The sequence below is a fragment of the Triticum aestivum genome, chromosome 7B, assembly GCF_018294505.1.
Source record: "Triticum aestivum cultivar Chinese Spring chromosome 7B, IWGSC CS RefSeq v2.1, whole genome shotgun sequence".
NCBI classification, from domain to species: domain Eukaryota; kingdom Viridiplantae; phylum Streptophyta; class Magnoliopsida; order Poales; family Poaceae; genus Triticum; species Triticum aestivum.
In genome coordinates this window covers 2,570,718-2,588,401 of record NC_057813.1, presented here as the reverse complement: position 1 = coordinate 2,588,401, position 17,684 = coordinate 2,570,718, and the positions used below count along the sequence as shown (strand labels likewise).

Sequence of the window (17,684 nt, the reverse complement as noted above, 5' to 3'; positions counted from 1 at the left end):
TGCCAAAAAAATCATGAATATATTGTCCAATGTTATTTTCCACATCTTCCCTAGCTATAAAGGCTAGGTGGGTCTTTCTAAATGGTACTCTAAATTTCTTAGGTATATGAGTCTCCAACAGCTCCACTTTTCACAGTATTTTCCTTGTATGGGAGGGAGCCGGAGTGGGATTAGGAAAAACGAAGCTCCAACAACTCCTCAATAAATTATGGGTGATCACCAATAAAATAGTCTCCTTGGAGGCGAAGCCGAGGTCCCATCCTATCCACCTCTGACCTACTCCCGGACGAAAGTCCAAAATCCGTCTTGGATTAAGCGGCGGCGGCACCCTGCGCGTCGTGTCCTCCATGGAGGCGCCGTCTTGGGAGGCATGGGTGGGCTCTGCCTGGCAGCTCCAGCAACTGCGATGGTATGGAGGTTAGCTGGAGGAGCGGCGTTGGATCTGCCGCTTCGACAACGACGAGTATTGGCGGCATGGTGCAGGTGAATCTCGACGACAGATGTGTCTGGATGGACGAGCGCAGGACGGTGGCGCTGTTTGGCGCCACGGCGGCGTCGATGGCAGGCCTGACCAGGTCGTTACATCTGTGTCTGCTCTGAAGATGGATTGGTGGAAGACGACAGTGACGACCCATGAGAGTGCGTCAGACGAGTTTGTGCCCCAGACCCAGTATGTGGCCTGGTTGGAGACTCCGGCTTTAGATGTTAGGCATTTGTGCGAGGTTTGTTTGGTATTAGGCTCAGACTATCGACACCCCTTCATCAAATGGATAGGAGTAGCGACAGATATTGCTAAGATGGTGGCTTCAGACTACCTGATGTACTATTTTGTAAGTCTTTATGAATAATTAATAAAATGGTTGCATGCATCGTCCAGATGCAGAGGCCACGGATAATCCTCCTTTTTCTTAAAAAACAATAAAATAGTCTATCTCCCTCCTATATGGAGGGGGAGTTGGCTCTCTCCCAATCTCCTCCCCAATACAGCCGCGTCAGCACGCCACTGTTAGACCGCCATCGCGGCGCCGCTCCACCGCCCCTGCCATGTTGTGCCACCAGCAGCAGCATCCCTGTATGTCAGATTGATAGTGAGTCCGGTATATCAGGTTGATTATTGGCGATGGGGTTATTAGGGATTTGATGGAGTGTCCATGTACACTAACTGAAGATAGTGTTATTGGGAGAGGTTTTTTAAACAGAGGCAAAATATTGGCCTCATCCAGTTCAAAGAAAAAAGATTGGCTTCATCCATTAATTAAGAGGGAAAAGAGTTTGAACATTATTACATCACGCCACGTTACAACAGGTGACTACCCTTGCGGCATGATTTTTTTTGCACACAGTACAGACGCAAGCACTCATATACACGCGCATACACTCACCCCTATGAACGCACACACGCACACCCTACCCCTATGAGCACCTCCGAAATACTGAGCCGGCATATCATCTTGAAATTTACGAAGTCACCGTAGGCACCTCGTCATCGACGGGAACGTCTCCTCCCACTGAATGCACATTGCCCGAAATCCTAAAATAAATCCAGGAATAAATGCGAGCACCAGAATTTGAATCCTGGTGGGCTGGTGATACCACAGTCCCTCTAACCATCCAACTACAGGTTGGTTTGCTCTTGCGGCATGATTTGACCCAAATTTTTTTGGCCCCTCATTATTGGGAGAGGTTTTTTGGTAAGCTACTAAAGATGCTTTTATATTTGGTAATGCTAAAAATCCGACATTGGGTTTTTAAGAATCACAAATCAATGTTTTTTTTTGGCAAATTTAGTTGGCATGAGGAGGGCAGCTAAATTCCTGGCCGTACGTATTTATGTAGGATGCCGATGCTGCTTCCCCCTACATTCCCTCCGTTGCTTGGCGTTAACCATCACAAGCAGGCTCGTTTGTCTGGCTTTTCAGCACCTTCCAACAAGCAATGTTTGGTAAGGAGCCAAAAACAATTTTCACTTATCAGTGTGTTGCGAATATCAATGCAATTGGAGAGGTATTCCCGAACACAAGCCATCACCTTTGTCTCTGGCATCTATACCGAAATGCTGTTAAACGTCTAAGTCATGTTATCGCCAACCATCATGAATTTCTTTGGAACTCAAGGAGTCTGTATATGAAGAAAGGTCAGCCGCACATTTTGAATCAAGATGGCATGATTTATTGGTTAAATATAGCGTCGAGGATAATTCTTGGATTAACAACATGTGAAATTTCATGTGAAGTGGGCAGGCAAGATTCATTTAGTACCGACATGACATCAACCCAGAGGAGTGAAGGGACAAGCAATGCCTTCAAAACAACATTCAACGGAAAACTCTTGCTTTTAGAGTTGCCAGAATAATATGACAAGTGTGTCACAAGTCTTCGACGCAAACAAAAGTCGACGAGGAGTTGGTCTGGCCACCATCTTCGCGCGTGGCTGGCATGAACCTGACAGGCCAGCAACATGTCATGTGGTCACCATGGACGAGCAGTCTGTCGAGGTCCTCTGGGGTGGCCGGGCATGGACGCGAAATCACCATAGGTGCGACTGGCGGCGACAAGCTCCCCTGACTTGACGGCAAGGACGAGCTCCTTCGGTGCGGTTGTGTGGCCATGGACGAGTACTCGTTGGTGAGTCGTGGCGCGTGGCCATCGCCAGAATCCTTGGGCGTGGCCACCATGGACGTGTGCGATAAATAAACCCTAAAGTTGTGTACTACCTCCGTCCTGGTTTATTAGTCCCTTTTGTAATCTGTGCCAAATTTTGACCAAAGGTTTAACTAAAAAAATGATAATGCATGTCAACAAAAATCATTCGATTCGTATTTGAACATAGTTTTCATTGATACATTTTTTATGACATGCGTGAACATTTTGTTAGTTAAATTTATGGTTAAAATTTGGCACAGAATACATTGAAGACCAATAAACCAGAACGGAGGTAGTACCTGTTTGAGCCCACGTGTGGCACTAACACATAGCAACTCCCAACGTTTTTATGGCAATTTAGTGACGCGAGGATGGCAATTTTAGATGTCAAGCATGATAACTTTTCTTTTGGATGATAGGTTTCAGTTTTTTTGGGGGGGGAGGGGGGTTGTTTTTTTCTTTTTGGGTGGCAAATTTGGTTGTAAAAAAGTCAGGGCCGGATTGCTTCGTGCCACACATGTGGCACTTATTGTTTGGGTAGCTAACTGGGATTCAAAGCTAATGGAATTGGGATTGTGTGCTTTCATATTAGATAGGCCAATTGCCATAACAGGGTCTCATCTTGGTCTCATAGGATTTTTTTTCCCACATCCTATGCCTGAGGTTCACGCGGCTCCAGTCGAAGAGTAGCTTGAGAATGGCAGTAGTTTAAAAAAATGGAAAGCACCGATTCCAGATGCAAAATCGCCTTGCGCCATTGCAGGCCTTGCCTTGGAAGGAACCAAATTATTTCCTAGATATCCTACCCGTGGGCCGTCACGATATAAATACAACGTTCCCCAGACTCACCTCTCGATCTATATCTATCAGACAACCTTATCATCGATTGGTCGCTTGCGCTTCTCCGTCATCATCGACATCCATCTGCATCACGGTAAAACATCTACGTACCTAAAGCTGCCGTTGATCTCAATCTCTACAACTTACATACTCCTTTATAGTATTGCTTAATTATACCATGACCATCCATCGATGGGTTAATTTGGGGAGATTGCATGGCTGATAAGATCTGTGCTTCCTGGGTTCAACTTATAATGTATCCATACGCGTATTGAGTTTGTTCGTCGGTTTAGTCTCTGATGAATTGACTTTTGTACTAGCTAGTAGCCGTACTAATCTAAACAAAAGTCTCGTTCAGATCTCTTCCCATGCATGCATGATTTTACTGTATGTCCCTGCAAACTGCTCTTGATCTTCGGTGCTCTCATTCAACAGATGAAGCTCTTTGTTGAGACCTTCATCGGCACCATGATCAGCATCAATGTCGACCCATCCGACACCATCAACGTTGTCAAGGCCAAGATTCAGGATCGGCAGCGCCTTACCTTTGGTGAGGACGAGCTGGAGGACAAGCATACCGTGGCCGATTACGGCATCAAGGATGAATCACTATTCGCCTCCACCTGCTCCTCATGAGAAGGAAGATCCGTATCTTTGTCAAAATGCTTACCGGCAAAACCACTGTCCTTGTTGTTGAAAATTTGGATACCGTCGATTGTGTCAAGGGCAAGATCCGTGATGTATGGGGTGTTCCCGTGGGACTCCAGAGAATACTCTATCGCGGGAAACAGCTGCAAGATCTCCGCACAATGGATGACTATGCCGTCAAGGATGATGACACATTTGAACTCGTGCTCCGCCTCCTATCTTGGATTCGATGCCCCACAGTGAGTACCTAACATAAGACTGCTAATTAACCTAGTTTTCCTGATATTCTCATGTGTTCTCGAAACCTGTTCCATATGGCATTTCTTGAGTACCATAGTTTTTTTTCCTTTGATTTGAGGACATCTAGTCCTGTGGTGCACACCAGTGATTAGCAAAGCACAATTGTGTGTTCCGAAGTATTTACCATAAGCACCATGTACATGTTTTTGTTCTCTGCCACCGCTACTATTTTTACTTTTGGTTGCTTTGGGTTATTATATGCAGCCGGAGACAAATTATATATGATTTCACATACTCACTTACGGTTCAGATATTGTTGTATAGTTTTCGCGCCACCCACCGCAATGGTCCATGTAAGCAATGTATACATACATGGGTACTAGAAGGATACAAATTCACGTTCCTATGTTGGTGGGGCATGTTAATTTCGATGACTTTCATGCTTACGTTAAGCCACCCATGCAAATAGTACGTCTAAATACATCATAATGAAAACATATATGCACATAACAAGTTCAGGCACAGTCAAGTCTATTTCCGCAGACAGTATTTTTGCCAAAAACAATTAATTTCCCCGATACAAATCCTGGCCTGGGGACAGATGTGAAAGAGCTGATATGTTTCTATTTGCAGGCCCAAGGAAGTGTGCCCAGCCAAGAACAGGATTCCGATACATGTTCCCCCACTGTTATTATCAGTGCTATTTCTCCTGAGATCAAGCACCGTGAAAGCAAGATTCAGGCTCCTGTTGATGCTGCTAACTTGAAGAGGCGCTCAAGATCCAAGAAGTCTGATGGCTTCAAGGTGAACCTTCAGTCTGAGGGCAGAATCCAGAAGCCCAAGATGAAAAAGAGAAGCACTTCCTCGGCAATTTAAGGTACCTAGAGTTAGACAGAGGAATTACCTCCTCCCCCAACTATCCAAACAATTCAGCACGTTGGAACTGTCTTGCGTGGGATAATGAAGATGGCCTTTCTACTGCGATGTAACTTGCTATTTTATTACTAGAATTTGGCTTATGGCTTCTCTTAAGAGATGGAATATTTTGTATTGGAATAAGATGTTTGTGGTTTAAATTTGGATTAGAAACAAGTTGCCCGTCACAATGCTATTGATGTTAGCGGATGTGCTGTTATTTGCCTCCAAGAACCAATAAGAAGTCCTTTGATCATGCTTTTATTAAAAAGTGTTTCCATTATTTATCGGTTTATTTACTTCTTTCACGTGGAACATCTTGCTAGGGACATGATCGTTAGTTTGAGCAGGTAATAGTTGTTCACAATGATTCCCCCCTAACTATTTTGTTCACGTCGACTCATTCGCCTCAAGATTTTATCGAATATCTATGGTCATACATATTCTTTCAGACGAGGACTGGATTCTCTTGAGAGATACTAATTTCACCGGGAGACCTGCTAACAAGAATAAAACCCGACATTAGACTAGAGGCGGAATCAGACTCTCTACAGGTCATCAACTTTTGCGCTGGACAAACTAGATGGTGGGATGCTATCATTCACCTACTGCATCGTTTTCAGTCGCTTCACGTATGCCCAAAGCGAATACCTAGCCCAAGAGTGCTAGCCTACTTTTCTTCCTCTTGTGCTTGAAACTACAAGCACTATGTGTCATTCTTTGCCACAGTCATTGTTACTTGTTTGGTTGATTTGTGTTACGTATGCAGTCAGAGACAAATTATGTATATGTTTTCACTTACGATTATCTTACGGTTTTATGTATCAAACTTACATGCATACGTGTAAGCAATAATACATCATACATAAATTAACGTTCTGGTGTTAGTTCAGCATGTAATTTTTTTATGTAAACTAGTAATTGACATGCATGTCTAAAGTAAGGCCAATTCGGCTGCTTTTTGTTCAATTTCTTGTAGAGTAAAAAAATTATCATCAGTACGAGTCAAGGGGATGATCCCCTGGCCCCGGATTTCCACCCATACACATTATTATGTATAATGCATCGTAATGAAAACATATATGTAAGTTCAGGACATCACCCCTCAAAAAAATATTCAGGATATCACATAGCATAGTCAGGTATAGTTGGACAGATATATTTTCTTTGACAGTGTTGTTCATTTTTTGGGCGAAAAACAATTCGCTGAAAATATGTTTGTCAAATCGATCTAAGTTCTTGAGGATTAATTATTAGGATTCCAACTGAAATGATGAAAAAGCGCGTGCTGCCATGAGTATTAAATTGGTATTTGCAGGATTAATATATATATAGTAAGAATCATTCAGGCGCGCAAGTCTAACTCTATGCATAACCATTGGATGAGAATTATGAAATAAGTAGAAATATTTTTTGGACGGCTGTCTGTGGGGCATCCAAAGATGAGCTAAAGTCCCTGAAGCCTGAAGGAGGTTATTAATACTAGTGGTGGTGTAGGAAGTGATGCCACGGATATACCGAAAAAGGCTTTCGCCCTGCTTTATATATAAAGCAAAGATCCACAGTGCCCGGTACAACCGCACTCACCCACCACCAACACACACACATCCAAGGCAAGATACATAGGCGCTGAGCGCAGCAACACACACCCTAGCACTACAAGAGCCGCCGGGGGCTTCATCCGAAGAAGTGACGCCGCATATGACGAACCGTGGGCTTCAAGGCGGTGCCTTCAGGAAGGATACGGCACAGGAGCGTCGCCACCGCCCGATCCGAGGATCAGAGTTTCCCCTGGAGCACCACGACGGGCAGTGATAGCCGCGACGACGCCTTCAAGAAGGGAGCGATCTTCGCCGTCGCCAATCCGTCCAAAGATAGAGTAGGTTTTCACCCCGGCCAACATTCACCGCCACCGAACGCCACACCCCGGCTACCACGCCGCCCACACGGTCGTGGCAGTCGGACAACACCGAGGCACGAGCTCTGCCCATGAGCACCACGCCACCACCACCAGGGCCGCCGCCCCGGATTCCAAGACCATGACACCAAGTCCCCCGAGCCCCACCGCTACCCCCACCGCAGAGACGGGCGGAAAGGATCCGCCTTTCACACCCCTGGCCGGTCCCAACGCCGAGACCCAGTAGGTCGGCCACAACAAACCTCCATCGAGCCATCCTGCTACACCGGGCGCAAGACAAGCGCAGCCTTGCCGCCGGGCGCGAGACAGGCCGGTCCTGCTGCCGGGCGCGAGACGAGCTCAGTCCTGCTGCCGGGCGCGAGACGGACCGGTCCTGCTGCCGGGCGCGAGACCAGCTTGGTCCTACGGCACCGGGTGCGAGACGGATGATGGACCACCACCGGGAGAAGGCCAGCCCTCCAGAGAGAGAAGCGAACGGACGCCGAGGAGAGGGGTCGAAGGCCGAACAGGCAGTCTACAGACGGGCCGACGCCAGGAAATCTGGCCGCCGCCACAATCAACCTGCCACCACCACAGCAGCCGCCGGGCACGCACCCCCGCAGCCACCGCCACTACGCCGCCACCCCGACCAGCCGAGGGGGCCTCGGTCAGGGCCGCCGCCCGCAGCCCTAGCCTTCATGGCCCGCGCCGCCGGGAGGTCAGATCCGAAAGAGCCGCCGCGGCCGTCATCTCCAACCTTCGGCCCGCCACCGCCACAACCACGCCGCTGAGACCTCCGTCAAGATGCACGAAGCCCTAGCCGACCGCAGCCCAAGCCAGCCGGAGCCCGCGGCACCGAGGCGCGGCAGGATCCATCTTGATATGCAGCCAACCACCCCCACAGTCCGCACCACCACCGCCGCCACCACGCCCGCCCCTACCCCAGCAAGCAGCCGGGAGGAGAAGGCCGTGGGCCAAGCTGACCGCAGCCCCGGCCAGCCGATGGGCCGCCGGTGCCAGACCCGGACAGATCTGGGCACATGCGACCCCCGCGCCACCGCCCGAAGGACGCCGCCCCGCAGCCACCGCGTGTTGACGGAGCCTCAAAACGCCGCCACCCACCGCCAGGCAGAAGGTCGGCCGCTCCGCAAGCCCGCCACCGCGCCGCTGGGCCCCACGGCAGCCCGACGCCCCCGCGCGCCGTTCGGACCCGCGTCCAGAGCCGCACGCGCCGGGAGGGAAGAGCGCCCCGCCGCCACCTACACCGGCCGAGCTTTGCTTGGCGGCGCCTCGCGGCGGCGGCGGGGGAGGGAGGACGGGAGGGGAGGGCCTGAGGCGGGGCTAGGGTTTGCCCCCGGAGTCGCTCGCGGGAGCGGCTCGGGGGGGGGGGGGGGGGTCACACGGACCACTGTCGGGCCATCAAAAATACAATTATTCCATGCCACGGATATAAATAGGTGCATTTGCTGGTGTGCAAGTTTCAGAAAAGACAGAGAAATTCCACTATAAAATTTGATGGGACTTTGAACTGATGTCTTTGCTAACTTGATCATTGTGGTTGCAGTGTGCCTAAGCGTAGAACAACCACACTCTTGATCAATCTCTGCTGATGTACATTGTGGCAATCTCTTGGTCCGTGTCTCATATCATAGAATAAACAGAGAGCCAGCATGTCTTCTGGCAGCCTTGTATTTCCATGACGTGTCGAGGTTCGTCCAGCTTAAACCCAACCCAAGCCCCAGGCGGGCGAAGAGCAGAGCTGAGCAGTTTTTTGGTCCAGGCAGTCTCAAAACTGGAAAGCTCCGCTTTTCAAAAAGAAAAAAAGAAAAAGAAAGAAAGAAGGGAAAGCGCCGATTGCAAAATCGCCTTGCGCCGTCGCGCGCCTTGCCTTGGAAGGAACCAGTAGATGCAGATGAATTCCCATAAACCACCCTACCCGTGGGCGTGAGCCCTGGCGATACATAAACACATCGGTCGATCCCCAGTTTCACGTCTGGATCGATCGTCGCTTCTGCCTCTGCGTATGCCTTCATCGATCGAGTTCAGGCTGTAAGTTATGGGAGCTAGCTGCTGTTGATCCCATCTCTCTACCTAGCTGCTGTTGATCGTAGTCTATAGCGACTCCCAGGGCGGCGATGCGATCCAAGAGCTCATTTACGGAGGAGAGCTCCATCGGATCTAGCTGCTCGGCGAATTCCGAGTTGACGTGAAGATCGCTTTTGATGACCTGAGAGGTCATTGTCGGAGCGGTGGCCGAACAGGCGGTCATAAGAAAACCGCCTAGCCGGATAGTTTGGCCTGTGGCCAAAGCTCCCTTGACGAAGGCGCCGTCTTTAAAGACGGGAAAAGGCATCCCTCCTAATTGCGACGGCACAAAGGAACTCTCAATGAAAGCACCAATGTCGGTGTCAAAACCGGCGGATCTCGGGTAGGGGGTCCCGAACTGTGCGTCTAGGCGGATGATAACAGGAGACAAGGGGCACGATGTTTTACCCAGGTTCGGGTCCTCTTGATGTAGGTAAAACCCTACGTCCTGCTTGATTGATATTGATGATGTGGGTATTACAAGAGTAGATCTAACACGAGATCAAGGAGGCTAAACCCTAGAAGCTAGCCTATGGTATGAATGTTGTCTTTTCTATGGACTAAAACCATCCGGTTTATATAGACACCGGAGAGGGCTAGGGTTACACAGAGTCGGTTACAATGGTAGGAGATCTACATATCCGTATCGCCAAGCTTGCCTTCCACGCCAAGGAAAGTCCCATCTGGACACGAGACGAAGTCTTCAATCTTGTATCTTCATAGTCTTGGAGTCCGGCTGATGATGATAGTTCGGCTATCCGGACACCCCCTAGTCCAGGACTCCCTCAGCGTGGATTTGGGGCGGAGATGCGGTCTGGGTTTTTTTTAGGGTTATGCGGTCTGGTGGGGCAGGAGGGTTGGCGCGTGTATTTCTTCTTGGGCCTAAAGTTTTGCCAAAGTCGCGCGCTTCTTTTTTCTCGTTGGCGCGCTTAGGGACGACTTTTGGTCTCGCGCCAAAGACGGTCTCCGGGAGACTATAGGCCGAAATTTAGTTCTCCCGGCAGTTTTTGTGCCGCAAAGTCTACCGGCAGTTACAGCGCCATTGTTGCTGAAGTTCTCCCGGCAGTTCATCTGCCCTAATGTGATTTTAACGGCAGAAACTGATGTCCCGGCAGATAGTTTGCCATTAGATAGGTTTTTCTCCTGGCAGTTAACTGCCCCCAATCAAGTGTTGTGGTGTAGTGTCTTATTGGTTCAAAAAAGATCTGTCTGTAAGCAAATTAATTGGGGGTGGAGTCTATACTCCTGGCTGGGGTAAATTTTGGAAGATCAAGGTTCCACGTAGATATCTACAGTAGTTTTTGTTTGGCTTGCTGTTAACAACAAGATTCTAACTTAGAGATAATCTCAATAAGATCAGTCAGCCAACCTTGCGTTTGTTGTTCTTGAGGCCAGCATATGCTCCACTAGTTCTTCATCGGTGGTCTTATAATTCTATTAGAGATTGTTTTCTCTATTTTGACAGTTGTTTTAGAGAGTGAAGTTTTAGGGAATCTACTGAAAAATGGTATAGAACACGGTAAAGTTACTAGCCGTTTTGCCCTTGTGCTAGAGTGCTATAGTAGGGAGAAACAAGTAGACCCCCTAATCATGTGAGCAAAAAAATATAAGCTCCACCGCCTCTGCGTTCCCGGCCTCCGGGGGATAGACTTTCCCAACGAGGCAACGACTTATGGATCCACGGTTTGTGCGGCAGCAAGTGGTTGCCCACTCGCCATTGATATACGTATTAGCTTCCATAGTTTCTCTAGGTTGGTCAATTACGCCATTGCTCGTGCGTGCACAAATCTAGAGGAACGCATCATGCATGCATGCACCGTTCAATTACTGACGGACGGGTAATATATCCGGACCAGAAAGCCTAATCACCAGATGCATGCATGGTGCATGCATGCACGTACGAACGCAGACTGCTGGACGGCCGGATTAAGTAAACTTTCCAAAAGTCCACTTCCCTTTTCACAACTCCAAGCAACAACCAGTTTACCCTTAGTATCCATTCGTTGGCGTGCATATGGAGCTTGATCTTGCCCCTCTTGGACAAATATTCAGTTCTACTCGATTGACCAGGTATTTAACTTTTAGCTATACCTTGAACAAGTCGCACGTCGAGCTAGTTTTCTAGCTCTATAAATACCAACTAGCCTCAGCTCACACTGGCATCACAACCTACCGGCCTAATCACACACATATCATCTTGTGCAAAGATCGATCAACTAGCGATGGAGTGCTACTACTCTTCGAAGCTAGCCTGGTCCCAGCTGGTCCTCGCCTTGGCCATGGCAGCCGCCATCACCTCGCCGTGCGCTGCCCAGAACGCCCCGGCGGACTTCGTGAGCCTCCACAACTCTTTGCGTGCGCTTGTCGAAGTCGGGCCGGTGACATGGGACACCACGGTGGCGAATTACGCGCTGAACTATGCGAACCAGCGCAAAGCCGACTGCAACCTGGTGCACTCCGGCGGGACGTACGGGGAGAACATCTTCTGGGGCTCCGCCGGCGGCACCTGGACGGCGTCGAGCGCCGTCACCATGTGGACCGACGAGAAGCAGTTCTACGACTACGCCACCAACACCTGCGCGACCAACAAGGTGTGCGGCCACTACACGCAGGTGGTGTGGAGGTCCTCCACGTCCATCGGCTGCGCCCGCGTCGTCTGCGACAGCAACCGCGGCGTCTTCATCATCTGCAACTACAGCCCGCGGGGCAACATCGCCGGACAGAAACCCTACTAGCTACATATATATAATGGGGGTAACGCATGCTCATGAACCTATGATTCATGCATGTACGTACTTATGCCCCATGGAATAAGCTCTGATCTATTATTGTTCTTATATAATCTGATAAACTCTATACAATCCAGATCTATTCCAAAGTCGCTCCTCCTCCAAAAAAAATAAAGCTAGGGTTTCTGCCTCTCGCCGGCGCCGCCGCAGATCCGCCTCGTCTCCGGTGGCCCTAGGGCCATGGGGGCGCGGTGGATCCTGCCAAGGGCCGGCGGGAGGGCTCCGTTTTCAGTCGTTTTTTCCTGTCTTGTTAGGGTTTGTGTCATGCTCAGGAAGGCGAGACGGCGGCGGCTCCCTGAAGATGGAATAAAGGTCTCCCCGCCTAGCCCCCGTTCCGGCGGTGCATCTAGCATCGTTGGTGGGCGTGTGGAGGTGTGTCTCCGGCGGATCTATCTTTGGTGGATTTGCTCGGATCTCGTCGTTGTTCGTCTACGTTTGTGTGTCTTCGGGTTGAATCCTTCCAACCTACGTTATTCTTCTTCGGCGGCGGTTGTTGTTCTGGTGCGCTGGTCCTATGGGGCCTTAGCACGACGACTTCCCGACTGTCTACTACAACAAGTTGTGCCCGACTCCGGCGATGGAGGGGTGATGACGGCGGCGCGCCTTCGGCTCGCTTCAGTGCTTGTAGTCGTCGCTAGGTGGTCTACGGATCTGGATGTAATTTTTATTTCTGGTGTTCGTTGTACTGCCATGATTGAAGATGAATAGATTGGAAGTTTTTCGCAAAAAAAAAAAACTAGTATGTTGTTTGTTGTACCTTAATGCAATGGTGTGAGCACTTCTGCATGGTCTCTGATGGACAGCAAAACGTCGCCTATGCTATTTTTTAACGTCTTTTTTTTTGTAAATAAAGCTCGGCTGTCACTTAAAAGTGCAGATCACTTTGCAAAAGTTGAGTTTGTAAAAGGATCGCAAATTTTGGCTGCAACTATCAGTACCTGCGTAAATTATATATAGACTAGTAGAATGACTTTCAATGCCATTGCCTCAACAGACTGTTGGTGCACTTTTTTAATATCGACATAATCCAACTTCATTTCTCTCATACTCTACAAAAGTAAACATATATAGAAACACACCTCTTCTGCCTCGCAAAAAAAAACACCTCTTCTATCATGCACAAAATATATATTTATTTGGATTTAAATATATAAAGACCAATTATTTGAATACATCTCAACTGATTGCTCGAACTCGATAATTTTTTGGTCTGGTCCATCATAAAAATGACTTGTTAGAGATCTGATATTTTTCATCTACTAGCACTATAAAAGGAAGAGAGGGGCAGATCCAAACAATTAGGCGCGTCCGTAGACAAGATCCGATGGTCTGTAATCGTTCCGTGTTTAACCCAACAAGCCACGCAATTAAGCCACCTGCAGTCCATCGACCGCTAAAAGAAATCGTTCGCACGACCTCTCGCTCGCCCGCACAACCTCACGCCCCCGCGCGCAGTTCCTCCCGCACGACCTCGCGCCACTGCGTCGTTCGTCCCGCAGCCGGGAGCAGGTCATCGAGCCGCCGCCAGAGCCGCTCGGGCCGCGCCCCGCAGGTCCCCCAGCCGCCATTCACCGCGGCCCGCAGGTCGCCGAGCCGCCGCCCCGGAGCCGCCCGAGCCGTGCCCCCCAGGTCCTCCAGCCGCCGCCCGGAGCCACCCTTCGCCGCAGGTCGCCGCCGCCGGAGCCGCCCTTCGCCGCAGGTCTCCTCCCTTCTGGCCACCCTGCCCTCCACCGCTCTTATCTCCTCATGAACGTGCAGGGGTTGGCATCGGACTCACCACGGAGAAGATCGCCAAGTACTTCTTATACATCCGCTGTAAACGATCACCGTGCTGCGCCAAGAAGTGCCGCTGCCGCCTGGGTTCGCTGGCCGCCGCGTGGAGCCGCCCTTGCCGCCGTCTCGACTCACCTCCATCGCCGCCGCGAATCAACTCCGCTGCCGCCGGCAGGAATCCCGTCGCCGGCAAGGTATATGTTCTCTGGTCCTCCCGCCCTGCTTGCTGCGTGTGGGTGTGTGTGTTGTGTGGGTGCTTGATGTCGCTGGGTGCTTGTCGCTGATGTCCTGCTGCTGCTTTGCGCTTGTATCTTGTAATATGCTGCTATGCTTTGTTGTATACCGACGTTGTTTCTTGCTGCAAATGACCTGATGATGTTGTTGCTGTGTTGGCCAGGGTGTGAGTCTAGTGACACATAACATTCAATTATGTGGATTGAGGAAATTATGATTATTCAGTCATTGAGTATATGAAAAGAGGCATAAGGCAACATGTTCTATCAAGAAGTTTCGTTTGCAAAGTAGATAATCTTTATTTTGAGCCTCCACCAATTTATTTTTTCTCCTTGTGTTGCTCGGACAAAACGAAGTGCATCATACTATACTGCTGCTGCTACTGAGATTTGCCACAATTTCTGTATCCTGTGTTAGAATGAGGCTCACAGTTGCACGATTCAGGTGGAAAGGTAATCAATTTCCTAAGGCTAACCTTCATACTTGAATTCTCTAAACTCTTTTTGTTCATGCTAATTTGTTCTAATTGATTGGCTCTAAGGTGGGTTATGTGTGACAAGTGTGAACGCTGGAAGCATCAAATTTGTGCCCTTTTTAATTTCAAAAGGGGTGATTCTAAAGAAGCAAAATGTACTTGCCCTAAAGTGTTGTTCTTGGGGCTAAAGATCTGCCAAGGGCCGTGCTTAGCAATCATATACAAGAACAACTCTTTAAACCGTTCAGGGAAGAGAGACACTAACAGGCCATTCATGATGGGAAAAGCTTTGATGAGGTTAGTGTTGCCTCATCAAATTCACAGAATCTTACTTCTTTCCTGAATATGAAATTTGCAGCTCGTGTACTTCTCAGAAACAGAGATGTGCTGCTCCATCTATTTATTTTTATTCTATTTGAAGAATTTGACAGTATTTATATGTTTGTTTTGCTACATCCTTGTTTCATGCACGTGCACCTTTTTCCGAATCAGGAGCTTCTCATTACTGAATAAGTACATAGTTATAGTCATACTGAAGGCTGAAAACGAAGCTAGGATTCATTATTTATTCTGGCACACCTTTGCCGCTGAGGCAAAGCATTTTTTGCATGCAGGTCAGCAGCAACATTAGCTGGTCTATGCACAAACTTAAATTGAAAACTATAAACTCTACTTAGCTCGGTCACTTCCTTCAGGATGGGGGTGTTCAGTCTTCACCATCACTGGACCAAAATATATTGCTGCTTGATGTATTGTTTTAATGAGGGTTTTGTTTACGAGTGTGTGCAGTATGTATAAGACTAGGAGTATTGGATGGTTGTCAGTCGGCTGTATGTATTTTGAACGAAGTTTGTAGTATGTATAGGGTTGTAGTTAAATTACTATGGGGTGATAAGTTTGTAGTTTGTTAGTAACATCTCCATATTATTGAGTCTGAAAAACTATTGTAGCATCTTTATTATACTGGATTTTATTCATTTTGGTGGGCTGTGAGAATACCTTGAAAAAGAATACCTTGAAGTAGAGAGAATACCTTGAAAAAGAATTTAAATCCCACTAGGCTAAGAAAACTGTGGCGAAATCATCCTCCCATCTCTGGGTCGATTATGCTAACATGTGTCCCTTTTAAATATGCAACAAACACAACGGCAATAGGTTAATGCATTTACTTCATCTTACCTTATATAGTTTTTCTTTAATCTAACCATGTCATCTCATAATATTATTTGGTCGATATTTTACCATGTGCAAATGTAAACACACGGCAAAAGGTCTGTCAATTCGCAGGGACTAACCTTGTATTGCAGCTATTTGTCCCAAACATCTAATACTCATAACTAACTTCATTGCCTCCATTGTTAGGCTAAAATCTGGAGCCGATAATGGAGTAATTAGTTAATTACTAACCATCAGTTCGGAGAAACGCAATCTGACGAATAGTTACAGAGTAGATACTGATATGCCATGATCATTTGATAAGAAGAAAGCAGAGTATCTAAAGAAGCAAAACATATCCCGCTAGCAAGAGAAAGTTGCGGCGGCCAGTGAGAATATCCATGGATCTAGCTCAAGACCCCACAATTTTCTTTCTCTATATATTTTGCCTTCTAAAGATTAGTTATTGACAATTGAGATTCAATAGAATGCCTAGAAGCATGAGTATTCAATATCTGTCTTTGTTCTGATCTATAGAAGCAGTGGAAATAGAACTTGATTTATCATTCAGTGAGAAATCACAAAGTTTCCAGTAAATCTCGTACCTTCAGCAATTTGCTGGCGGGGAGAGTGATGATTGTGGCAGCAAGCTCGCTAGCGATGGAGAGGACGTGAATGGGATTGGGCGGTTCTATAGTGAGTGTGTTAGTTTCGGTCAGGCTGCTCACCATGTTTGTGTTTCAGCTGAAACACCATAAAGCTATTTAATTATTCATGTTTATTTATCTTTCTTTTCATCAAATTAAAATGTCTAATCAATTTGTAATCACGTAGGTGGATTATATTGGTGTTTATGGATGTTAAACTTTTGGATAGGAATGTTTCATTTGACTATTTGGAGCATGTATATTTCACTCGGAATCGCCACCATTGTTCTTTGTGGACTAATTCTAATTAATACTTGGCAAAAGCATATTAGATTATTCTTTTATAATTAATTCCGATTACTATATTTTGGGTAATTCTGATCACTACTATGTATTTGGTAGGAGCATAGGACACACTTTACAACAAAATTATCTACCATTTTAGTGGACTCAGAATTGAATGATGATATGGTGAGAAGTAGAAACTATGAAAGTGATGAACACAACGGTGAACTCTTATATCCTATGATTTTGGACAACATATTAAACTATTCTTATATAATTAATTCTGATTAATATATTAATTTGATTCTTATAATGCTGGTCTTGCTAGCTTTCAAAGTAGGCTTCTTATGCGTTTTTTTACAACAAATGCTCATGGAGCTGATATATATAGTAGTGCTCTTTGTGTTCATATTCTAGCATGCCTCATGGATTGAGCTCGAGCCTGACTCCAGCGAGCTTTCTTTTAGTTGGTTGTGCTACAGTTTTTAATTTGGTTTCGGATTTTTCAACTTGACATATATGTATTTAGCCCTCATTTACGTATTCTCTGATTCTTTGGGTCATTTTAGAAGTTCTGATAGTTTAATTTATTAGTAGCACGGTGTCGATGATGCTCTACGACTAGCAGAAAAATTCTAATATACCTTTTATTTTCTTACATAGTGTTCCCTACGCTCCCGCAAAAAATAATGTTTCCTACGCGCAAACTCTTCTTTAATGCTTATGTGTGTAGATTATTAACTCGATGTAAATCGATTTCTTTATATTTCTTTGTGCTTGTTACTGCATATTGCGTGTTGATCGCTGACTCGGAATTAGGAATTCTACGCACTTTGCATCAAATTTGAATTCCCAAAAGAGTTATTCATGTTATGATAGAAATATTTATATTTCATAGTCGAGACGTGCATTGCACGTACATGCTTACTAGTTATATAAAAGTATGTGACATTTCTCTCATAGAAAACAATCGCTTTCCCTAAAAGAAGATCCTCCTTTTTTTGTTAAAAAAAGCAATTCACTCTCTCATTATCTCACCGCATGGCACAAAGTTCACAG

At 47.1% G+C, this 17,684-nt stretch overlaps 1 protein-coding gene across 1 annotated transcript; it reads left to right on the top strand.

Annotated features, from left to right (window-relative positions):
* The first annotated feature begins 11,445 nt into the window (after positions 1-11,445).
* LOC123161237 (pathogenesis-related protein PRB1-3-like) lies at positions 11,446-12,148 on the top strand. Its single transcript, XM_044579096.1, has one exon. It carries the CDS (start codon positions 11,490-11,492, stop codon positions 12,000-12,002), a length of 513 nt encoding a protein of 170 aa, XP_044435031.1. The 5' UTR covers positions 11,446-11,489; the 3' UTR covers positions 12,003-12,148.
* The last annotated feature ends 5,536 nt before the right edge of the window (positions 12,149-17,684 follow it).